This window comes from Falco cherrug, chromosome 8, assembly GCF_023634085.1.
Source record: "Falco cherrug isolate bFalChe1 chromosome 8, bFalChe1.pri, whole genome shotgun sequence".
Lineage (NCBI taxonomy): Eukaryota > Metazoa > Chordata > Aves > Falconiformes > Falconidae > Falco > Falco cherrug.
The window spans coordinates 47,304,676-47,330,643 of NC_073704.1; the positions used below are offsets into that span (position 1 = coordinate 47,304,676).

General features: G+C 41.1%; 1 protein-coding gene across 3 annotated transcripts in view; it reads right to left on the reverse strand.

The window, feature by feature from the left end:
* Positions 1-25,968, reverse strand: part of KCNIP1 (potassium voltage-gated channel interacting protein 1) — a 436,769-nt gene that overhangs the window by 13,259 nt on the left and 397,542 nt on the right. For all 3 annotated transcript variants that reach the window (XM_027810328.2, XM_027810329.2, XM_014282776.3), the window contains exon 2: positions 4,514-4,638. In XM_027810328.2, coding sequence (XP_027666129.1) covers positions 4,514-4,638 — 125 coding nt within the window. The remainder of the gene's footprint in view (positions 1-4,513; positions 4,639-25,968) is intronic.

A 25,968-nucleotide genomic window follows, 5' to 3' on the forward strand; every position in this document is an offset into this window, starting at 1 on the left:
ATGCTCCATCTGGAAGCCAAATGAAAGTTTGCATCAAACCTCCAGGAGTGCTGGGGAGAGGCAGTGCCGACATTGATCAGCCTGTTTGGCTTTCCATAACTGGATTGGTTTCAGCCACATATGCTACTATCAATTCATTTGCACTTAATTGATCACAGTTTTGTTTTTACAAGAGCCAAATAATGCTCAAGAGGCCTCATTAGTGCTATAGTACTACTTAATTCAGCTGACTCAAAAGAAATCTCTCTTGTGGAAAGGAGCAGGTAAGCTTAGCATCAGTTTAAATTCCACTGAAGATAACAAAAGGTTTACTCATTCAAGAAAAATTTCTTGGCAGTATGAAAAAGCACTGCCCTTCACCATAACATGTGTAAGGCCTTCCTTCAGTGGTAGGGGGCTAGATTTCAGGCAATCACCTCATTTCTTTGACTTACAAATTCTTTTAAAATGTCTAACAAGAACAGTAAACATTTTTTGTATTGTCATGCACAGAAACAACCCCTTATTTTCAGAAAGTTAACTATGGAGTGTTGACACTGACCCCACGAGTCATGCATTTGAATGTGCCCTCTCAGACTTCTTTTAAAATACTAAACCATAAAAAAGCTGAATCCACATTAAAAAACCAAAAACCAAAACAAAAAAACAACAAAAAACCTCCAACCAAAAAGAAGGCAAGCAGAAGTTGCACTTGCTGGGCTTTCTTCTGCTGGTATTAGAAATTAACTTCATAGATTGCTTTCAAAGATATGTAATGCGGACAAGCAGGGATCAGGAGGGGAACTGAAGTGGAGCTAAACAAAAGCTGCCTATCAGACTGTTCTCAGCTAACTTGGCCATAACATGAAAAGGAGTACTGTGGGGAGGTCACATTTTGCTAAACTAGAGGTATTAAGTTAGCTGACTACAGACAAACTAACGTATTCTCCTTCAGGATGCACAATCCAGATTTGCATCTCTAAGCACTCATGCATCCCATGGATTTTGTTGCCCTCACTATATTCTCCCAATTTGGAGATATTTTGGGGATTATTAAAAGTATCAAAACATTTCTACCTTGCTTGTACTGCTTGCTTTAATGTCCAAAACACATGAGTTGTTACAGATTATTGCATCTCATACTACACTCCATTACAGATCTGCTAGAGTATTCACATTAAAGTAAGATATGTCTCCAACAGCCCCTCAGTTATTTGGGTTGCGCCTGTTTTCTGATTTAGTATTAGAAAATTATCCCTTGCAGCTAACAACCATTTCCCTAAGAACACAGACCCCCCCTTGAATGGAGAAAAAAATCCTATAAAAATCCCAATCCTTTTAAATCTATGTACTCAACTCTAAAGAATATACATCACTAGAAACATGGTCTAAATGGGAACTATTGAATTACTGAGCTCAAGCTTCTGTCACTGCTGGTCATTTCATTAGCCATCAATTTATCAATTTTCATCTTAGAAATAGTTTCTTGTTCTCCTCCCTCCCATTCCATAACTGTTCCCTGAACTTTACTCCTTTGGGGAGTGGAAACTTTCTTCTAATTCCAGCCTGTGCCTATTCATGGCCATTTTGTTCCTGTGCCAGTATTGCCTTTTAGCTCAAACAGTTCTCTCTCCTGATGTATTTATAGACAGGAGGGTTCACATTTTATTGTGTTAAGTTAAACCAAAGCAAGATCCACCAAAGGTTCTTCTGGTCTGTGCTGTCTCTGTTACCTTGCTTTTGCAGAACCACAGCCAAAAGAATCACAAAGCAATTGCTTTACGTTATTCTGGCTCCAGTCTGACAGCAGCTAACTCCAAGGTGCAAACCAGAATATTCCCCATAATGAAGAATGAAACCCGGGACAGGGAGAACTGATAGACAGAAGTGAACTTTTGGTTCTAGCATCAAGAGATGTTGGCAGACGGCACCCCTTCACAACTGGAAAAGAAAGCTGAAGGCAAAGAGGGAGGGGACATTTGGCCAGGCAGCAAGGGACACTTCCCTGGTTAGCGTGCTCTGCTTTTCTGGAGCTACAAAGGGTCTGAATTTAGTGGAAGCCTCCATCAGTCTGGTGCAGAAACACCAGACCTGACCAGTGACACACTGGGAAGAGACTCGGGAGTTTGGGGGGAGTGGGACAACAGATTTTGGAGATGAAGAAAGAACAGGAATAAGTAGTACTGAATATTAGGACCCTGGTCAGCCAGGACACCAGTCCAGAGGCTGCCCCAGGCTGTGTTGAACTGCCTTAGGCCAAACACCATCCACAGTGGAGAACCTGGAACCCCCAGTGCCTGTGAGTGCAGCCAGGCTGAGCGGGGCCTCGTTCTCTCCGTGTCCATTGCAAGTGCCTGTAAATTGCTCTGTGATTATCCAGGTGCTGCCTTATGATTAAACAGGACCTGTGCAATCTGGCTTGTACTTACTGTTTGCTCTCAGTGAAAAAGGAGAATGACTATTCCCACGGGGATTTTGAATCTCCAGATGGCACTGTAACATCATCCCAAAAAGCAGACGGTTCGGTACAATAGCGAACATGGTAACAGCTGAGTCAGTTTGCCTGCTGTGCATAATTACTCATCCCATTGAAACCATGATTTACAAGCTACAAATGCTAAAGCTGCCCTTTCATTTCAGTTTAAACCTTAGATATTAAACCTTCATGCATATTGTGTGCATAGCAGCTGGAGAAAAACAGATTGCTTTGTCTTAACAACCTGATACAAAACAAGATCTTGCCAGCACTGCCAATTAATACCGAGAACTTCAGTGAGATCTTAGGAAAGGGTTTAGGTCACAAGTTAAATGTACGTGTCTATCAAACTTGCCCTGGGAGGTAATGCCCCTGTACTGAAAAGCGATAGCAAAACTGTGAGAGGCAAGAGGTAAATGCTCCGTTTGCTGAGTGCTGCAAAGGCTGCCTCTCTGCTCTGCATTGTAGCTGCTGGCACAGCCAACAACTCCTCTCAGCACAGAGGTGCTCTCCCCCATGGGATGCCCACCAAACACAGCAATACAGAAGGCATTTCAAAGATCTTAGCACAACACAGCAGTTAAGAACTCTCCGAGTTTAGTCTCCCACTGTAGGCAGTCGTGTCACATTATATTGTATGTTCACCTGTCAAGTTCCGTCTCAAAAGCCATACAATTTCTTGCTGACTGCCCAAAGCACAAAGAGGTTTCAGAATATTAGTCTTCAGTGCTTGGAAAACTTTACACATGAAATCACCTCCTCTGTACAGCAAAGGTTATACAAATACAACACATGCACCAAACAGAAAAATAGAGAAAGCTGAACTGTGCCTTAGCCCACTTAGGTGAGTGGTGAAATAAAGGATGAAACCACCAGACTCCTTGGAGGAGTCAAATACCCACTGGAGATGTGATTCAATCAGATCTCAAGAATCAAAGAAAAAACCAAAGACAGTAAAAAAGAAAGGCCCTTCTCAATGTCCAGCAGGTTTCCCTGAACACTGCCTATATTTAAGGTAGCTCAGCTTTCTTTTGGCAAGTTTTCACCCAATAGCCCTGACTTTTTCTTTCCCAGAAATATCAGCTTTTCACTGTGGCCGGAGCTGAAATGTTGGAGCTGTCCTGCAAGACAACTTAAAAACCACACTGTGTTTATTGAGCTAGCTTGATACCAATCTATTAATCATCATAAAAATATCAGCTGGCGCAAACCACCTGGGTGACTGAATCCAGACCCTCAGGCAACCATGTAATGAGTATTCATTCTTCAAGGTCCCTAAAACATCTGCTCCATGTAGCCTCAAAATTTGCTGTTTCTATTTATTATGATGAGTCCCCAAGAAGCAGCAGCAGCTGACCTAGAAGCTGTGGCTCATGGAGCCATAGACTCCCTGCTACCACGGAGAACGTGGCTGGAACAGTGGTTCACAAGGATGAGCACGGTGCTGTTCGGTGCATGCAGTCATGCCAACTGGCATGTTTCCTGCTTTCACCTAAATCTGTAGCCTCTCTTGTCTCTTCAGTCTTGGTAACTTCTGATTTATTTTGGCTCCTGCCAATCCAGCCTTATTTCCTACTTATGTAAGACCTTATAGTCCTAATGTGCTCTACTAATATCCTACTACAAGAGCAAGATCTCGCCAGCTAGAGAAAGGATAAAAAAAACAGTCATCCTGGGCAGCTAATCATACACAACCAGTACATCTCATATTTGAACATGGGGAACTGACAGCAAGAATTAAATAAGTAACCATTAAAATATTTTCAGGTTATCTTGAAGTAGTGGCACAGTTGAGGAAATTGCAGTGTGCTTATTGACATTTGGGAAACAAATTTAATGAGAATATTATGTGCCACATATTCATCCAAACCGAGTTTTAGGCAGATTACAGAATCATAAATATTAGATGGAGAGGCAGATTGTGCTCATTTTGCTGTGGTAGAGGACATCTAGCACAAAACTACTAATGTTTAGCAGGGGAATGATACGAAATGCAGCTGAGCTGTTGAGGCTGGGGGGCACGTACATACTAGACTCAGTTCACTGCAGTATTCTTACATTTTTAAATCCTCTGTAAAGCACTTGAAGTTCTCTTTTGGTGAAATTGGTTTGTGCTTCAAGCTGTTCCAGTCCTTCGGGCCTGTGGCACACTGTAGTCATTTCTAATTCATCTTCAATCTTATCTGAAAGAGAAGACAGGAAAATATTTATTTTGTTACCTTTGCTCTGTTAACATGATGGATAGGACAGACTGGATTTCAAGAGTAACGGGGGAAAAAAGAAACCATCAACAGAACCAATCTGTGTAACTTTTCAACCTCTTGAAAGCAAAATAAAAGCTGTATGAGTACAGCAATAGCTCACTGTTCTTACTGGGCTACCAATTAGTTCCCTGTTCACAAAGCTGAAACTGGTGGTGAGAACAGAAGGGCAGGCAGCAGATACATTGCTCCAAAAGGCAACACCAGGTATTTCTTATTTAAATATTGAAACAGTGTGGAGGGATAGGCCTTTCAAAGTACTAGCTTTAGAGAAGGCTGTGCAAACAGAAGTGAGAGAGCAGACATGCTTAAGCATATTAGACAACGACATTACTTCGAGGGTAAACAGTGAAGGAAACTCTTCTGAGTGCTAAGCGAAAAGCTTGCTATAGAGATACTAAAGGTCAAGTTAATCCTAGGAGAAATTCAAATGATGTGACGGTTGCTGAATCTGGAATGAATCCAACCTGCATTTATGTGGACTTTTTGGGATAACAGATAAGAAATGAAAAATACTTATGTGCATTTTATTCAAGAGAATGTTCTCCCACAAGGAAGAAAAATACTCAGGGTATATCACATCCTATATTACCATAATCTCACCTCTTTTTTGATGCATGTTTTTAACCTGTAAAGCTCATTTCCCCAGCAGTGTATGTAATACCCAAATATATACAGACGATTAGTGTATGTCAATTTTAGATTCTCTGAATCTCAAGGACCAGATTCAGGTTTCAGCTGATATGAAAGTCCCATCTACATCCAAAAGCTGCTTGACATAAAAAATAACACCCCCTTCATTGTCAAACCCACACAATTCATGGTCAGCAAAAATATTTCAGGTTATTTGGCTCAAGTACAATATAGTAATTCCTACAGAAAGACAAAGTTTTCATCAGAAATATGCAAGGAAATGTCATCACCCTGAATGGCAGAAAGGCTCAGGGGAAAACCAGACCAGGCTAAAGCCATATTTTCATAATTTAATTAATTCTGTACATACATATGAACACTATTAAGGGAAGACACACATTAGTGAGTGATAAGGGTTAATTAACGTTGGTTCCTTGTTTCGATATTAAGAAACCAGTTTGAAATACTGGTGGATTTGGCCAGCCTCCTAATCCACTGTGTCTGGAGCTTCACAGTCAGCATCTGTGGGGCCTCAGCAGAGAAAATACGTTCCTGAGCACTGTGCTCAAGGTCCCTTGCACAGAAAGGAAATAAAGGTAAGAGACTGTAATAGCATGAGACAGAACGAGACTATCACAACCATTTATGATGCAGAACAAAATTACTGAACACTGGCAAGTGGCCCGAAGGAGCCACCTTCTCCACACAACGGGAAAACGAAGAGTGTAGAAATTATAGCTCCTGTTAGAGGAAAGGAGGTGGAAAAGGACGCTGCTACAGGAAAAAAAAAAACAGATAATGTGAAGTAAGGGGAAGAAGACATTTTCTTTAAAAGAAAACACATACCACAAAATGAAGGAATGCGTAAGAAGCGGTAGAAAGAAAAAAAAAAAGGGTATGAAATTCCTTAAAATGAGGGAAGGGGAATAAGTGGTTAAAAAAATGAGAGGGAATCCATTCAGAAGAGGACCAGATTAGGGAAACTCATTACTTATCTGTACATTGTATAAGAACTACCTTTCTGTTTACCTTTGGTTGACTGCAAGTTACCTAAACCCCTTTACAAAACACACGTAAACCCAGACTCCTCTCTTGCATTTCCCTGTTGTCTCCTGATGCAATAAGCAGTTTACACATGACCCTGACTGTAACTTTGGGTTTCCACAGGAAACCATGCATTTTGTGCTGTGCAGTATATAAATAAATTAGGCTCTGAGCCTTTCTCTGCTCATACACAGATTTTCACTGACATTTCATATTGCTTGAGTCACTCTGAAGTTCTTTACAACTTCAGTTAATGTAAAATAAAACCATAAAAAACTCACCATCTAGTCTTTATATCCTATAATATAATTCAACAGAGAGAGGGAATAAAAATAATCTATGCAACCTCGTGTAAGTGATGAGGGAAATGAGGAAAGCCAGCCTAGTGGATTACTCTCATACTTGGGTTTATTTATGCTTCTACAATATGGAAGTTTACATGGTTTCTAGTGACAGGAAAGATCCAACTGAGAAGTCACACTCTGCAAAATATTTTGATATGACTAATTTTTTTGTCAGTGCTTTATTTGCCTTTTTTTTTTAATTTCCCCACCTCCTCCTTAAGCAACCAGTTTTCCAAAATACTTACTGGAATTTGTGTTAGTATCCTAAAAGCCAAATCATTAAAGAAAAAGGTCTTTCTCATGGAAAACTTGCTCTATAGCACCATGACACGTTTGAACAAAATCTGCAGAATTACAGCTCAGAACTCATAGTTCTTTGTCTTATCCAGATGTCCTTTATATGAGCAGACTCAAAATTAGGGTCTTGGAATAATTTTTCCAAAACATTCTTGAATAAAATATTACATTGTAATTTAATAATGATATATTGTCTTTTGACAATACTGGCCTCGTTCAATGAATCATTATTTCAAAAGAGTGCAATTCATCTTCTTCAGCTTGTCCTGCAAGAATAGTTTTTTCCAACAATCAGTTCATGAGCTTTGGTCCCACAGGGCAGATATTTCTATATTAAAAATAAGCCAGATTATTGTTGTAGATTTAATTCTATTTCCCATGCTGAGAAATGTGGCTCTTTCCTTTATAACAAACCGCAGAAAGGAAATTATGAAAAATTCATCCCTTTCAAAGGGATGCTATATTTTTTCCCTTCCATTCTCTATTCCAGACCAACATTAATCTCTGCCTCTGAAGAGGATCTGACGGTTCCCTGTGGGTTAATCCTTTCATCTGCTTCCTCTTACTTTCCCAAGGGCAATATTTTGAAACTTCACAAAAAAGAATCTTGTGCAGCTTTAGATCTGGCCAAGGGGACACTCAAAATGATACCAGAACAACATTGTTCCAGTAAACACACTCTGCAAGTGGTAGAAATTGTTCCTTCAGTGGAACATGCCCCAGTGCAACAGAGCAGCCCTGGATGTATGTATCTTGGAGCCTCGCCACAGAAAATAAATAAAAAAACCCTATCAGGTTATTTTGTCTATCACTTGCCAACAAAGAGCTATTTTCCACAGTGTTTCATGATAATATATGTTTTTAAAGATAAGTCTTATTTTAAGACTAACTACTTCACATTAATAGGCCTTGTAGATCAAACATTCCCTCCCTTGTGTTCATCCAACATTTACATCTAAGCTTTTCTCCGTTGGCATCCCAAATTCCAAGGTTTCCCTCCAGCAGTGTCCCTGCTCATCCCTCCGCGTCCCTGGCCACGGTCCAGAGGGCAGCACATACTGTAGGGCAGGAGGCACCTGCCGCTGGAGACCCAAGGGCACAAACTGCTTTTCTCTGCAAATGGATCATGTCCAACTCAATAGTAGCCACCCTCCCAAAAGACTTTTTTGTTATTATTTGTTTTCCTTTCAGTGTTTTCTCTGAAGTCAGCTCTTTTAAACCTTTTTCTTCCATTCTCTGACTCCCTTTAACCACAGTACCATCAGTGGTAAAAAAGGAGACTGTCCCTCCTCATCTGCCCTTGCCTTTTGGCACGTATATCTTATTTCCTCTTATTTACATTTTCATTACCACACCAGATCATTCCATCCCAGCTCTTCAGCGATGCCTCTGTATGAAATATGAGCCCTTTCATTTATAAATATTGAAGTTTTATTAAACTGAAGCTCACTTTACGGTGGTGAGTGCAGGCAGAAGTATATATAAATAGATACATGAAAATTTAGTTTTATTAGGAAAGCACGATAAGATATTTTATCTAATATCATGTTCTTCCTCAGTTTTGCCTTGATTACAGCTTGCTGAACACCCTGAGAAATTTGAACGTGAGAAACAGGCATGCCACTTGTTTAATTTTCTTCTCCTTCAATTTGCAAGTGCACAAACAGACCTAAGCACTGACAGCAGACACTGCAAGGCACGCATGTCATCACCTCCCCAGCTCAGGCGACAGGTGTGACCAGCTGCTGTTGCTTACAGCATCCCTTCTGAGCTGGAACTATTCCCTTGCCCTGCCCACTGCAAACACTCACCTCAGGGTCTGGGTACCATACAGCTGGTTAGTAAAAACTTAAAACTTAGAAAATAGGTAAAAATTTATTATTATGGATCTCAAAACATGATTATTATTATTATTGTTGGGGTACCTGTGCTTATCATTTAGGTGGACTCAGTAACTAAAACAGGAGGTTTCTCCTGCTTGCAGGTACTGATAAAAGATTTTTTCTTTTTTTTTTTTTTTTTTTTTTTTTTTTTTCCAGCTCCAGCACTTGCTGAAATAGCATCTGGACTAATCCCTTCCACACTAGACTGTTGCAGCTAGTTGGGTCGTAGGTTTAAAATCACCTGCACCGTTTAGCCAGTGCAGAACATGTTTGCGCATTTGCTTACCTGTTTTTTGCTGCAATGTGTTTAAAACTGGAGGAATGGGAAGTAGCACTTTCTGATTTAAAATTTGCCTCTGGCCCTATTTTTATGGCTGGGTACAAAGTCTGAGTCTGGTAGAAATGTAGAAATGCATGTGGTAATCTTACTCCAAAGTAGGTCCAGGTTGTAATAATTACTTAATTTTGCACTTTTGTGCAAAACATCATCTCTATTTGCTTAACCTGTAGGACAGGCACATTTTGTATATCAGGCAAAATAAATAGTGGCTTCACTTCACAAAGAAAAATAATCCTGACGTACTTGCATGTACATGCATATTTTATGGATTGTTGCTAATGAAAGATACTGTATTTCATTTCTCTGCTGCTTGCTCAAGAGCAGAGAATGAATTTTCATTAGAGTAGATCAATATTTTAATTGAATACACTTTGGAAATTACTTAACGAGGCATGGTTTATACATCCTTTCATATTTGTTCCAATTTTACCTTTTGTTATTTTTACAACTTGAAGATTTCCATACTTAGACTGCCTACAGCTGGCCCTGTGTTTAACTGCTGTAAACTTTGCCAAACGGAATTTGCATTTCTCCAAGCGATAAACTGCAGTAATTTAAGCCTAGACATGTAGAAGCTGTCTTGTACATCTACATGCCTATGGATAACATTGTTTTCATCATTGAGGGAAACAGATTTTCAACCACAGCTGACTACTGTTCTCCATCAGAGCACCAGGCAGAGGGACTCAGTCCTTTTACCTATTGTAGAGACAAGAAATCTATTGATTTTGAAGGAAAATGACCTGCTCCAATATTTTATTTTTTCCAGCTCTTTCAGTTCCATTGGACACAGGCACATTTATCTCCTATGTTAAGGAAAACATTGTTTCATTGGCAATTTACCTTAAAAATGTACAGGTAAGGTGATGCACATCCAAGGCAGCTACACGAACAGAGGCACTGTCCAAACCCAGTTCCTAAATGTGCAGAGTCCAGCCAGTAACCGGCAGCACCAGCAGCAGAGGGCAGGTGACGTGCTTCTGTCAGCACTGAAGTCCTAAAATCCTCTGTTGACAGGACACCTACTAGTATTTGCTTTAGCAAGCTATTTCCATACAAAAAAAGCCTAGTAAGTATTCTTTGGATCCAACAATTCTTCCCTCAGAAGCGGAACAGATTAAATTGGTGATAGACAATGCCAAAGTCGTATTTGTGTGCTATAAAATAGGGAACAATTAGGTGTTATTTACCTGCTGCTTTCTCAGCTCTGGGTTTGAACAGCCATTTGGGCCCAAATTTGTTAACATGCCTGTCCTTCCTCCCACTAGCAGCCACCTTTACACAAGCAACACCTTGTGCAAAAGCACAGGGTTGGGTTCACTGGGCCAAACTCCCTTGTGAAACACAAGAAACATCAAAAAACCCTTCCCACAGCGGCCACCCAAAATACTGCAGCATTTCCACCGCTCCACCCTGCGTGCCTGGCAAACAAGCAATAGCAATGTCTCATTGCATCGTTAGGGCTGGACAAGGACAACCCAAGGCCTAAAACACAGTTTAAAGGGGGGTGTAAATGATGATTTAATAAAAATGCAAATGACCCTGTCCCCTGGTTTCAAAGGCTGCAAGGTGAAGCCATGTAACACCAGGCTCTGTGGCTAATGGAAGGATTTTGAAAACACGTTGCTTATAATAAATTCACTTTTTGTTAAAGTAAAAAAAAATCAAGACGTAAAAACATCTAATGTGCCCAGTGTTAATAGTAAAACTGACAACATTAGATAAAAGGGGTAATTTTACAAATACAGCAGAAGGGGATTAAATTATGTGCAAGAATTATTAGACTGCATCTTATTTTTATTAAAAAAACATTAGCTATATTTTAGGAGCAAGGACCTGAAGAAAAAATTAACTCTAGTTTATCCACAACATGTTTGAAATTAATCTCCAGACAGAATGCTTGCTTGGGCAGATCTCGCAGGAAATAGATCCTGACTGCGGGAAAGCAATTGCAAATATTTGAAAATTTCATGAAGAGAAGTAACTAAGGGCCTGAGTCCATAAATGCTCCTTACGGCAGAAAGTTTTGGCAAGAGCTGTATTACTGGTGCACCCTGCATCCCACTGGTGTAGGCAGGAGCTGCTGGAAATGCTGCTTTTGTGAAGTCCTTTGAGGTCTGTGGCTCCAGATCCCTGGGGCAGGGGCAGCTACCAAGTACAGCTCCATGATCTGGAACAGCCAAAGTATTTCTGTGCAGTTCCATGTGCTTCTACCACGACAAAAATCCAAGTGTTGGCCTCTAAGTGATCCCACCTGGCAAATACTTGCAAATCACCAAGGCTGGCGTGGTGGAATGACAGCTCGGCTGGAGCTGAAAAACGTCTGTATGCACATCTATGAATCCTAAAAAAGGGTTAAGTAAAACGTGCTCATGGCAAACATCAATTAAAAAAAGGCACTAAGATACCTACTGCTGTATCAAATATTAAACACTTAATTGATCTCTCCAACCAGGCATTATTATTATTAATAATAATTTATTAATAAAGGGCTGTTCAATTTTAATTACCAAAGGGATGCTCTCCAGCCAATAAAGCAAAAAGGAACCAACGTCTCCTTATCTTCTCCCTTTTCCTGAAATGATTTTTTGAGTCCTTCAGGTCCATTTTCACCATTAAATCAGCAACAACAAATTCACTACACAAACAGTCAAGCTTAGCAAGGTTGTTCTGCCTGTGTGAACCTTCAACACCACCAGCTGCAGAGAAAAGTTACGTGAAAACCAATAGTGTATACAATTTTGAGATTTAATAAAATAATAATAATTGAAGATTTCTTGGCCAATCCTTGCGATCATCTATAAAAAACATAAAATTCCTCTGCCTCTATAATCATTTAATTAGTTTCACAATTTTACACAGGGAAGTTAGAACAAGGTTATACTCTGAAAAAGGCGCAAAAATACTCAGAGGCCACAGGTACCTCCAGAATGTCTTTCTGGCATATGACTAAGACCAGGTACAACCACATGAACATGAAATACACAATGTCAAATTTGACTTTAAATGTTTCTGCAGACACTGTATTAACCCCGCTCATCATTAGAGATAGCTTTGCTGTGGCCATTCCCAGGGCAAGAGACAGCAGGGTGTCCAGCGCACTGGAAGGACCTTACCTGGGACCACACTTTCTTTTCACTTTTCCTTGCACATTCCCACCTATCATTTATAAGGAAAGCAACTTGTCAAAGCAGGTGGAAAACTACTGAAAGCTTGCTGGATGCTTTGCTGCTTTTCCATGGGGATGCTGCAGAAAATGTGCTTTTGGGACAAGTGCTTTCCTCCAGGTGAATTTGCATGACTCATTAGAAAGGTTAGAAAATCATTTCCCTCTGATTATTTTAGGAAAATTCCCACTAATACCATCTCAAAGCTTTACGTGGAGACTACCTGAATTGCTAAGTACTTGACTTAGCACGTCATGCGATGATAAAGCACTGCACACAGAAGTACTTGGAGACTGAGTAAAAGATGGGAGTGACTTCAGAGGGGTCTCAGCTGCTCCCCAGGCTGCAGCCTTACCCAGGAACTGGGAAGTTATCAAGCACCTTCAATTTTGTTTGCTGCCAGTGTGGAAGTAAGAATAAACTCAGCTCTGTGTGTATGCTAAAGAAACTTAAGAAAGCTCCTAGCTTAAGAAACTTTTGCTACAAAAATTATATGATCAATAGAGTCAAACTGGTTTAAATTTTACCTCTCTGATACACGTAAAACCATCGGGCAGGGTCTAGGAAAAAGTGAGAAAAAAATTTAACAAAAAGAAAGTGACAACCATACACAGCTTTGTCTTTTGTTAACTTTAAAAGGGACATTGGAGGTGTTCTGCAAATGCCAGAGGATCACTTTTCCCAGTAACTGCAGGATTGTTTCCAGGTATATTTTACACTTTTCCCCTGAATTGCCTCTTTCCCTTACCCCAAGAGGCAGAAAAGGAAGTCAGAGCTTGCTGTCCCCTGCATGGCCATGAAACTCTGAGCAGCATGTGAAGTGAAGCGTGCATGCAGTCATACAAGCATCCATGCATACAGCAAGACAGCAATGCAACAGTGATCCTAGCAACTCGGATAAGGAAGACTTCACATGCAATTTTTTTTAAGTCTACTGAGGGGCAACAAGAAGGGCGCGCAGCCTTCTGCTTCCCCTCCACAGCTTAGCTCTTTGACAATTGTAGAAATAATGAAAAAAAAAAATATTAGTAAGAGTGAAGAAGTCTCAGGTGTGTCTGGAAGACTAATTATTGCTCTTTGCAGTCATTTCACTTGCAACACAGTCATTTTATACTATTCTCATGTCCCCTGGAAAAAAATTCATTAGCAAATTAGGTTAAAAGTTTTAAACCCCCTCTTTTACATATACGCATGTGGCTTCTCACAGCATCAGTTTCTTTTACTGGAGAATTGGGTACACAGTATAATCTGCATTAACCTGCAACAGGCACGAGTTTTCATCAGAATATTACTACCTGTGTCTCCCTGGCCCTACCTCCACAGCCTGGGCAGCTCCTGCCCTCAGTCCACCTGGCATCTATTTCCTTCATTTCCATGTAGTCTGTGCCTCCAGCTGCCCAAACCTTCTTCAACACCTTCTCACCACACCATCGGCTCTGCAGTGTCTTGCCTCCTGCTGCTGCCCACAAAGCCCACCCGGTCCCCTCTCACACACCAGCCAGTGCATTTTAGCCCACAGATGGTGCATCTATATCCCCCTAATGGACACTAGCATCAAGTTGGCACCAAAACTGAGCGATTCTCACTGCTGCGTGTTTCTCTGTAGAGGAGGTGACAGGAAAAGCAGTGTATGAAGACTGTCTAAGCTCACATAATGCACCAGTCATTCTTTTTCTCTGCATAGACCGAGAATGCCAAGACCTCATTCTCCAGCTGAATCCATCTTGCAGCCAACCACCTCTGCAAACCCTCGAGCAGGCTATGACCAACTCAAGGCTTCTACCTGAAACCTTAAGGCCAAGAAATTCCACCATGAATTCTTTAAAGCCATTTAAATAATCCTCATGCTCAACACTTTCCCTTTAAATAAAAAAAACCCAAAACACATTTAGAAGTGAGCACGCGTTTTTGTTCTGGGACATTTAAGGAGGCAGCTTACACGCACTACACATCACATCATTAAGCTGTTGGAGGGGTTGAACCTTCTTTCATTATTCTCACTCTGAGGTTTCTACTTTCAGCTTGCTCAACAGGTGCATAACTAGAAGAAATGAAAAAATCTTTGGGACTGGTTGTTAAACTCGACAGGAATAGAGAGAATTTACTGTGCATTGGAGAATTTAATAAAACATCTGGCCGCAAGAAAAAAAATGGCAGAAGCAAGTATTAGAACATTGCTTCCCAACAGCATCACTACAAGATGTAAAAATGCCTGGTCAGACAGTATTGCTGAGTCTTGGTGCTTGGCCTCACTAACTCTGGTTCAGCTGTCCTCAGCCTGAGAAAGGAACAACTAAAGCAAAAATCAAGACCAACAAAGAAAACTACAGGGGATGATTCAGTTGGCTGCTGCAGTGCAAGAGTAATGGTGATACTGAGAACAATCGCATGAGGCAATCAGTAACAGAACTGAACCCTGCCTGCCTGACTGCTTGTACAGGGACACGGTTCATAGATCAGTGACTACAGACACCTCCACACTTTCCCCTTTTGAACTGAAACTTCAGGAATACTTACATGAGAAGCTGGTCTCAACAGCAAAGAGCCTACAAACCATGAATTTAAATCGCTTACATAGATCAAAACACGTACTACAGAGAGCAGTACATACTAGAAACTTTAATGAAAGCATATAAAACAATTAGTAAAATTTAAACTCTACTGTACCACATGCAGTATAATCATATGACTTATTAACCTTCTTGATTCACCAAGATAGGTTTGTAATAAACAAAAAGAATGAGCAAGTTGCTTAGAGGCCCTGAATCTCTGCTGATGCAAAAGTGTCCAACCATTAGCCATGAAATCACCCACTGCCAGGGAAAACCCACTTTGCTGGGTAACCTGAGGACAGGAAAAAAAAAAAATCTCCCATTTCAAGTTTAACAAGGATAGTTCTAAATTTGCACGTTAACACTAGCTGCAAACTAATTTCCATTGATAAGAACAAAGAGATGTAAATGCCGTCATTAGAGAAAGCACAAAAATAGCGTCCTGATTTAGAAAGGGTGAAATCAATGCATAAAAAGAGCTGGAGAGGTCCCACTGTAAATATTGGGCTTGAAAAGATGAAAATGCATCAGAGGTGATTAACAGATAGCAGGAAGACAATAGAAGTGCTGCAAAAAAAGAGAAAGATTAGCTATTTTTCTGTATTGAGTAACCTTGTGGGTTATCAAAACTTTAGGCTGTAGATAATACATTCTGGATATAAACAATGTTTTCTTTTTCTCTTTATAGAGATAGGAAAAAAAAACCCCTGAGAAGAGAAATAGAAAAAAGCTTCTTGCAACAACACAGTTTTCTTCATTGTATGAAAAACTTCAGAGTCAGCTTTCAAGGGTTCAATTGAAAATTAATTCCCTTCCAGACTATTAAAATTATAACTAAGAGGTTTTGGTTTACAGTCTCTATTTAACACCAAATTGCTCTTTTTTGAAAAATGGCACTTTTCAATAAGCTTAACAGAAAACTTCTTAATCATCATCTCAAATTCATATGCTTATGTCTACTTAGCATATTGAATAGTACAAATAGGAGAAACTAGTGTTGTTACCACTGCAGAAGCAGTTACTGAGTACTTTATTTTTCATCCCTTTCCAAAGGAGTCTTAGGATTTTTATTTTTTTTTCCTAAACCCCCCAGGTTATGCATTACTCTCTGGGCAGTGAAATAGAGCAATTTCTGAGCAACTACAGATCAACGAAAAGGAAGATAAATTGGCAGAAACTCAGTTTATAATTTCTGAGGATTATTTCTGAGATGTTTTCTGTTATTTCTGAGATGTTTTCTGTTTACAAACCGCAGGTAACACCATAACTAAACCATCAGGACTGTGTACATGGAATGGGACTGCCCACCTGTACCTGACCATTGTGAGCTGCAACAAAACTGTACTAGCGAAGCCAACATAAGACCCTGCATACCCCTTATATATCCAGTTGCATTTTTTATTTTAACTTAAAATGTTTTCTTTCCTTCACAGCCTAAACAAAGATGAGGGAAAACCAAGCACAAACCTTGAAGGTAGCAAAATAAGATGCAAGAATGATAGAAAAATGGAGAAAAGATGGAATTTGCAGCCACCTAATCCTATTTCACCAGTGGCATGCTAATAAGATGCTTGCATTTGTTTGTGCTTATGCCCAGTCCTCTGAGAACTCATAAACTATCTGAACAGCAGTGGATTTTATGTTGTTGCAGTTGCACTGGCCGGGAAGGCATTACACCCCCCCAACATTAGTGTTTGATTTCAGTCCTGTTATGTAAGGAAATAAACATGGCAGGTTGTCTTCATTTTAACGCAAAAAACCCCAATCCTGTTGCAGAGCAGAGCTGTAGTACAAGGTAAAAAGAAGATATTTTCCTGTTTGTCTTACTTCTAGAAACCAGAGTACTGGAGTGCTGCAGGGTGTGATGGGGCAGTGAGCAGGCCAGAGGTATAGCTGCCTCGGTCTCTTGTTCATCAGGAAGGCTTTCAAACTCAGAAGGCAGGTTTTCTAGGCTCTGAACTAGGCTACTCGCTTGTTTGATAGGATGAAGTTAAAGGAACTCAATAGAATAGCTTTATACACAAATCCCCCACTACCAAACATACTGAGGGGATAGGTCCTTAGGTCCAGGATTGTTTTCAGCCAGCTCTGTTTTCTCAATATACAGGAGCCCCAACACAACCCTTCTGCCCTCAAGGAGAAATAGATTTGTTCTATAAACATAATAGAGCTGGTGGAAAAACTACTGTCCTGCTGTTGGGTCAAATCTGTTGTGGAGGTGCTAGGTAAAAGCCTACAACGGGAGCTTCTTTGCCCTTGGCAGGCTCTAGTTAGGTCAGCTGGAAAACTTCCTCAAATTATGTGATTTGCTGCTTCTCTGAGTAGTAGGGGGTGGGGGGGGAGGATATTGAAAAATAGAGATCTCAGTACCTGCCCAGCGGAGGGAGAGCTGCATGCTTGCTGCCTCTCAGGGCGAACAGCCTCTTTTTTTGTGTGCACTTCAATCTTACTCACTTTTGAGGGATCTTATGTCTAGCATATCATGAGCATGTTCCATTTCTCAGTGTTACTCCTTGCTGTTTCAAGTCACATTTCTTTACATTGTCATAGCACAACAATTTACACCACAAATCAAGCCTCACGTTCCACTATCCACACTAGAAAGTGAGAAGCATACTCTTGATTGTTTTTGTGCTTTATAAGAAACATAGTACATCACTTAGCATTGAAACAAGGTATTGAAATGCCATTTTGGTAACACACCAATTACCAACTGAAAAGAAAGAAAAAATGAAAAATACATACTAAGTCATTATACAGTCGAATAATTTTTGTATGGTTTGTTAAACAAATACATTTCCTACAATACATACATTTTACGTACCATGGAACTTGGTAGCACTCTCCATTTTACTCTTAATATGGAACTGTGAATACATTCAGCATCACTTCTTCAATTCAAACATCTCTGCACAAAAGATAGCTCAGTCTGACAAAGTCACCTTCTGAGACTAATTCTAGTTTGTGCATTTTGTTGGAATATTAAGTGCTATCTGCTGCAAGTATATACAACCTTCGTTCAGTAGACAGGTATATAGCTAGCAGTCCCTTTCGTTGGTGGTGGTTTGGGCATAGCTCCAGGTAGTGAGTTAGGAGACGTGCCCATTCCCACAGTAAAACCCAGGAACATCTCCTTGAACACCTTTTATGGTGGGTGGCTGGGGTGGGATGTACTGAGGGGCACAGGCGCCACATGCAGAGCAGCACACACACGGCACTTTGGAAAGTTTTCAGTGCTGCAAATCATATAAATATAAAAAAAAAAAATGGATTTTGCTCAACCTCACAAGCTCAGGTCCAGGCTGAAGTTAGACCAAAGGCACGGCCTAAGGCCATGTCCAAACTGCCACCAACACTGCTTGTGTGTTTTGCAATGTTTTCTGCTGTTTTTCAGAAATTCTTCAGCTGCCCCAACAGCAATCCAGGCTTCAGTTTGTACAATTTTTACCCAATCATCAGTAACGGAATTTGTGTAAGAGGAGATTCTTTACTCCTTTTCAAACACAATTATACATCCATAAAATGAATATAAAATTCAGACCCTGAAAACCTCTGCCTGAAGAGTTAACCCAAGGACAACCACCCACAACCAATCCTTTTCATACACCAAGTGGTACTTCATGAGTCATGGTTACAATTAAACTGTAGGACTGGAAGGGCACAGGTGCTGAAGCTTTTTCTCCAGCTCCCAAAACCCAACTCTCTGCTCCTTCTCAGATGCCCTGCAGCAGAAAATCTCAAGATCAGCAAGAAAATTCTCCCATCACATTGATGGCCTTGCAGAAGAATTCACAATAAGTCATTTCCCTTTAGGGGAATCAAAGAAAAAACCATTGGAATACACTGTTCCCCTGAAAAGGGAGTTTTGCAGAACTTGCAGTATTTTGCTAGAAACACAAAATGGTTTATGCAAATCAGTTCTTACATCCTTAGCAGGACTTGAACTGGAGAGCCCGGGCGTTCAAGAAGAGGAATAGCTAAAACACGAATTGCAACACGACCTAAAAAGCTATCTTGCTTGATAGCACTGATAGCTTCTTTTAACCTCCTAGTCATGATCATCAATAGCATCAGCAGCATTATTTCCTCATGATAACGCATTACAACCAGGAGTGCTGTTTCACAGCATGCAACTGCTTACGAATCTATTTCCAGCACTGCTATTGAAATGAATTATGCCTCAGTAGCTCTCCGGCAGAACAGGAAGGAGTAAAGGCAATTTGTAAAGCCTCACCAGTAAAATGGGAATAATAACGCTTATACATCCAGACATGCTTTCCCACTGCTTCATGCAAATCCCTTCAACTTCATTAACACTCAGTTAATGCATCTCCCTTGTTACAAATATGTCTGACTTTGTACTTTGGTTCTGTGCTGTCATGTAAGACAAAGCTCCACTCCAGTTACAGCAGACTCGGTTTTTTTTTCTAGGCTGATATTTAGGCAGTGCTGAAAGAACAGTATTTGATTCTAAACCACTTCAAATACTTCAAAGAGCAATCCAAGGAATGCAGCCAAGAGTAACAGAATGATGAGGCTGAATGATGACCAACAGGAAGAACTGATGGCAAGCAGACACGTGATTAAATAAACATTAAAAACTGACTTATCTGAAGGAAGCGCACCAGATTCTTTCACGATATTCCCCGAGCTACTGGCAGTACATGCTGCTGAGCTTCCTTTCTACTCTAGCACTGGTATAACAAATCAGGTTTAGTACGACTGCTGTTGTATGCACACATACATCCATTCCCTTTCCCAGAAAAGCAGATACGTGGCTTCCCAAGCAGGGAAGCAGTCACCTGCTACGCCATGCTCCACCGCAAGGCTTTATAACAAGAGCTGTGAATCAGCTGTGTAGAGAAGCGTAATCGCTGAAAAGAGCAAGTCTCAGGGCTGGTGCAACAGGGAAAAACCCAGCAGATGGCAGAAAGCATTTCTTCTACCCTACCAGCATCAGCCTGAGAAAAGCAGATTGAACCCCAGGGAACAGCTATGAACCAACACATGACGTGGTCACTAATCTTCTTTTCGAAGGCAACATCACCAACTTGTCCCAAGTTGTCTGTCGTATCTCATAGAGCAAGCCGAGCAACCCAGGGCAATTTCCAAAAAGGAGATAAGCATTCACAATGCAGGCACATTAATTCTTGCTCCTTTTCAGAGACTTTCACCTGCTCAGGCTCTGTGAGACAGCCCCCCTCCCCGAGCCGTTTCTGTGCTGCAGAGTCAGGCTTTCTCTCAATCTGGGGCAGGTGCTGAACTCCAGCTAGCAAGAATCCTTTGCTGTGCAAACCAGCCACAGAAATAAAGTCAAGTACTGACCTGCCTGAAAAACGGGAGCGGGGGGAGGGCTGGGGGCGATCAGTATTCCAAAAAGCTGCTGTTCTCGGCACTTCACAGTCTAGCTCAGTGTGCCCGGGGAATAGCCTTTCAGCAGTATTCTTACCCTGATCAGTGTTCCTCATTTCCATCAGCTTATTCACACTTTGTAGGGTTTTCTTCTTGGAAAAGGTGACACAAGAATGGCTGTCTTTGATCAGACCAAAAAATACATCTAACCCAGGGAAGAGAACAACAACAGGATGACAGAGTGACACTCCTGAAAACCCCGTCCTGGTCTCCAGCAATCCAAATTCAATTTCCCAATCCAGAGCTGATGTCTTTTTACCTAAGACATGCACAGCTCTTTAGCAAATTTCAAGCCTATGTACTTAATATGCACAAGTATAATATGATGAGCTTACTTGCTGTAATAAAATGTAATTTGGATAGCACCGAGTACCATCACAGGTAACAATAATGTTAATGGCTGAGACCTTTACACCACCCAGCTGAGCTCACGGAAGGTAATTCCCTTTCTGGAGCTTGACTTGATCCTGGGCTCTATCAGTTATATCTGTGATCCTGAAGTCAGGCCCCCACCATTGCACAAACACATAGCAGGGACAGTTCCTGCACAAAAGGTTTGCCATCTCGGCAAAGAAGAAAGCATAAAGAGCATTCTTTCCCTTTTAGTTGTCAAGAAAGAGTGCTCAGAGAGGAGCAGAGGAGCTTTTCCTGCGTGCCAAGGCTGTGGCATGCCTGGGCAGCCCTGGCTCACGAGTGTTTGGTTGACAGTTGCCCCCCTGTCAGGACATTTGCCCGGAGTCACACAGGGAGCCTGGGACAGAGCTGGGGTTACTCTGGGATACCCTCAGTCACACCTGAGTAAAGGAAAAAAAAAAAATAATCTATTGTTAAAAGTCATCATTTGTAATTTATTTTTTTAAATTGGTCCTGGGTGGAGGTGAAGAACAGAAAATGAGGAAACGTTCATGCAAAACCTATTTCCTGAAAAATTACTGTCTAACTGCAGTGACATGTCTCTCTCCCCTGACAGTCTAATAGCTGGGGACGTGACAGGCAGCAGAGGGACAGCCTCAGCCTACCGCAAGGGGCACAAAGCCCCACATCATCAGTTTTCTTAAAGATCCGTTTCTTATTAATGGATAACTAGCCTGGCAGAAAATTCTTACCACAGCCACTCACAGATTAATCCAATAGTTTAAATTCATTACTATACTGCTACTAAAGTTCAGATCAGTAATTACTGCTTGATAAAAAAACCAAAACAACAATCCCAAATTAAACTGATGTCTCCCACATGTGTTTTGGTAAGGAGCAGAGAGGGGAAATGAAGGATATGGAGGCAGCAATCTCCTCAAAAACGTGTCACTAAGCCACTGGCCTTAAATGAGCTCCCCCAGATTATGAAATGTAGGGTGAGCCAGGACCAAGGCAAGATTTTGAATCCAAAGCAGCAAGGGTAAAAGAAAACCAGAACATGTCAAGCCATCAAGCCATGATGCTTTTTCAGAACAAATATCAGAAACTCTTCTGAGGGCATTTAATAAATGAAATACTCATAGGAGACTTTTGAATTATAAATTAAGTAACTGAACTTTCTTTTTTTCTTTCTTGGAATAGGTTATTCATCAAAAAAACCTCTGATGAGCCAAGACAATGCATTACAAATGGACTTATTCTCTGAGTTTTTTCTCATTGAAAAGCAAATCAGAGACTTTAAGTCCCTTATTTATTACTGCACTGATTTCCATGAACATTGGTTTGCTCTAGCTTTGAGTTAGAAAAAGGCTTTTAGAAGAAAAATAGTCAATGAATATATAATGCAGAGGAATCAAGCAATCAGAAATAGTAATTAGTTCAGTACCTAATTCAAGGACGTGTTATCCTTGGGTCCTTATGGGAAAACCAGGATTTTGTATTTGTGCATTCAGGTAGGTTTTAACTACAGGGTAAAAACTAAGTTGTTTTCCCCCTTAGAGGCACCTTTTTTGAACAGGTGGGATTACCTACACTTGGCACCGGCTGCAGAACCGACACAAGACCTAAGCAGGCATCCAGAAGAGGAAGGTAAATAGACAATGGTGCAAGGACAAACACAACTGAAACCACATAAAACCCTTATAATGAGCACTCGCCATCACATACGCAGTGTTTAAGGTCATGATCGCAGGGGATCACAAAGCTGCAGCCTCACCTGAGATTTCTTTATTCTGGACTGGGACTTTCCACTTGGAAAGAGAAAATGTGTGTGTGCATTACCTTCTCATCCACAGCCTCGCTGTGCCTTCCCAAAGGCACGCCTGTGCTGGTGGGAGCACCTAAACGTAGCCTCAGATATAAAAGGCTGCCACAGCAGCCACCAAGCCAGGGCAGCAAAAGGGGCTGCTGCTTCCCAGCGAGTGCCCCACAGCCACCAGTGTGCCAGCTGGGGCAGGTGGCCCCCGTGCCTGAGCCACCCACGGGTGAGTGAGCAGCTTGGGCTGAGATCCCAAAGAGGGCACTTGAAGCTATTTGGAATTCTGATTGGTTTGTGGGAGACATCACTTTTCCAGAGGTCATGTTCCAGTTGGGAAAAATAAATAAAAATACCCATTATTTGCCACAAAATGGAAGTTTTGTCTGTGATTTAGAAAAGTTCATTTTGGAAAAATATTTCAAATTTTACTTTTACAAATGTTCAGATTTCATGGTAACACAGGCAGAAACCATCCTCACCTGCACAAAGTTTGTGGCCAGCTTGTCTCATTTTATTTGCAGTGCAGCAGCTCTTTGCAGCTTTTTCTCTATTAAGTTACCCAGATCCATAAGTTTTTACTTCATTATTAGGGAACTACAGGGCAAATTAGCAGAAATGTAACATATGTATGCTCATAGCCAGGCACCTACACTCTGCACAACAGAAATTTCACGCTAAAGATCTTTTTTTAAAAAATAATAATTAGTCATTATTTGTACTTTGGCCTTAAGTCTCAGTTTCTTACAATCACTTTTTTTTTAAAAAATGAAGCTTTGAATTGGGTTTGTTTCTTGTGTGTGGTTTGTTTTTTTTTTTTTTTTCCAAAGAAACAAATATTTATTTCCCCCAAGCTGAAAATGTGTGGATCTGCTCACATTTATTAAAGAAAAAAAAAAATGTTTACTCACATACACTTTTTCCTGTTTGGAAACAGCAGTGTGTAAAACAATTTGCTGTGTAATCATAAGGCAATGCTACCATCCACAGCAGGAGTGAATTTGGAATTAATTAGGAGACAGGACACCTCACCACCGCATTATGGCAATTCACCTGTGCAAAGACTAGAAAAAGTACAAATTATTTTGGTCCAGGCACAACTCAGGAGTTCTATTCAATACACTACAGATCCCACCCAAATGAGACAGTATCACCCAAAACATTACTACTTTCCATTTCACAGGACTTGTGTTTGTTGAACAGATTGCTCCAAAATGTGAAACATAATTAAGCAGAACATAAGTAGCAATTAAGCTCTACTTTCACAGAAGAAACTGCTCAAAAATACTGTTCCAGTCCAGATCCAGATCTTTCAGTAGGACATGAGAAAATTTGCCAAAATGCCTTTGCTCCTATTAATAAGGCTTTCTGCTGAAGTAAACGATGCAAACCGTGGGGGAGCGGACAGCATCACACCTCGGTCACAGCTCCCAGCGCAGAGAGCTGGCAGCGACACAGGTTATGTTTCCATAGATCTGTTGTTAGAGAGCAGCACCTACACCTCAAGCATTTAAGTGAACCTGATCTCAGGCAATAGATAGAAGCAACCAATACTGCCTGGACCTTTTTCACAAAAAACATTAGGGTCCTAATTTCTGGTTTTCCCAGGAGTTGAACATGAAGTAGGTCTCGAAACACTAACCCAAACCCTTCTGCCATTAGCACCTCTCCAGATACAGCCTACGTACGTCCTGATTCAGAAAGGGAGCTGCTGTAGTACGTACATATTCAAATTCTTCAGCCACGTCTTTAATTGTTGTGCCTAAGCATTTGGAACGCAGACAACTACAAATCAGATACTTGTTTTTATATATACACACCACTGCCCAAGACTGAGGGGCATTAACTTGCTGAAACTCTTCATCCCAATTAATGTCAGCTCCTGTCGTTAAATAAAAGAAAATAAGAAAAACCCATCAAACACACTAGATTCTTTGGAGTTAGTAAGACACTAGTGTGAAAGCAATAATTTGCTTCAAGATATCTAACAGATTCCGTTTCCTTACAAGGAATCTTTTTGCCCTTTCGCCAGGGCCGTACCTGGTCCGTGGTGAGACTCAGAAGCAGCTGTTTCAGTCAACTCGCTTGGCTGCTAATCCCTCCACGTAGTCCTGGTTGTCCTTCCACCCTCACCTTCCCCTGCGCTCCTACCTCCAAAGGGCAGCGTGAGCATCCGCCAAGCTGAGGGCAGGCTGTTTCTTCTTTTAATCAGCTCTGAGACACTCTACAGAGAGGAAGCAATCCAGAGCATCGCACACCCACTCCTGAGGACGGCAAGCGCGCGCTGGGCTCCTCTGCAAAGCCTTGTTAATCCACAGCCATGGGTACTGCAGACAGCTGCTGATTTTGTAAGGGGGCAGAGGAAATCTCACTGGAGCATTTTGATGCAGTTTCAAGTGTTCAGAGAATTAGCAGAAAACCATTTAAAACATCTCCCCTAGGAAGGAGATGGGAGTTTTACTAAGAATTACTCAAGTGATCTCTCTTTGTTAACTCTTCATTAAGATTTAACACTCGGAGAAGCAAACAGCTTTGAGCTAAGCCTTTCCTTTCAGTCAGGAGTCCATGTCTCCCTCCCTTCGCTCAGCAGTCTGCAGTGGTCTGCTGAAACCCTACAGGTACCCACCGAGTGGTTCAACACATTGAGAAGATCCCTTCTGGAAGTGCTCTTAGCCACGTTTGCATTTCTTAGGGTGAGCAAACAAATACATGCACAGTGTGATGATGTAAAGATCGTTCACATGGGTTTCTACGTCCCACTGAGAAGCACAAATGTCAGTGTGGAGGGGACAAAAGACCAGACACATTGGTACCAAGTAGTAAAGCAACCCCATAAAACCGGAGCCAAAACCCAAGCCTGCCACGCATATGGTGATTGATCCCTCTGCTGGGGTCAATATAACAAATACGCCAGCACCACGTACCAAAGGAGGGGCAGAACTGAGCTAGACCTCTCTGAACTCCCACACAGGAGCCAAATCACAAGCACTTACAAGCCAGAAAGCAAAGCAGACAGGGAGCTGAAACTCTGGCAGATAAGATCAGAAAGTTTCAGGAAACAGGCTATAGCTTCATGATTTCCAAAACTCGGTCCAGCTAGTGGTGCTGGGAATCTCAAAACTTTTTTCTTGTGCCAAAAGGTTAATGGGACAAGTACAAAACTTGCTCCCATTTTTCTCTTTATTCTGCTTCTCCTGGAAGGGCAGTAGGGACTGCCACGAGGCTCAAGACTGTAAGACACACCCTGCCTAGATTGTAGATGCAACCAACTGTGCACTTGATGAGCTGCCATGAAGTCAAAATACATAATTATTTAAACCTTTACCATGCTAAAGTTGTAAGATTTCAATTCCACTAATTTGTTAGAGGATCTTTCTGCTTCTGAAACATACTAATTTTCAGACTGGAAG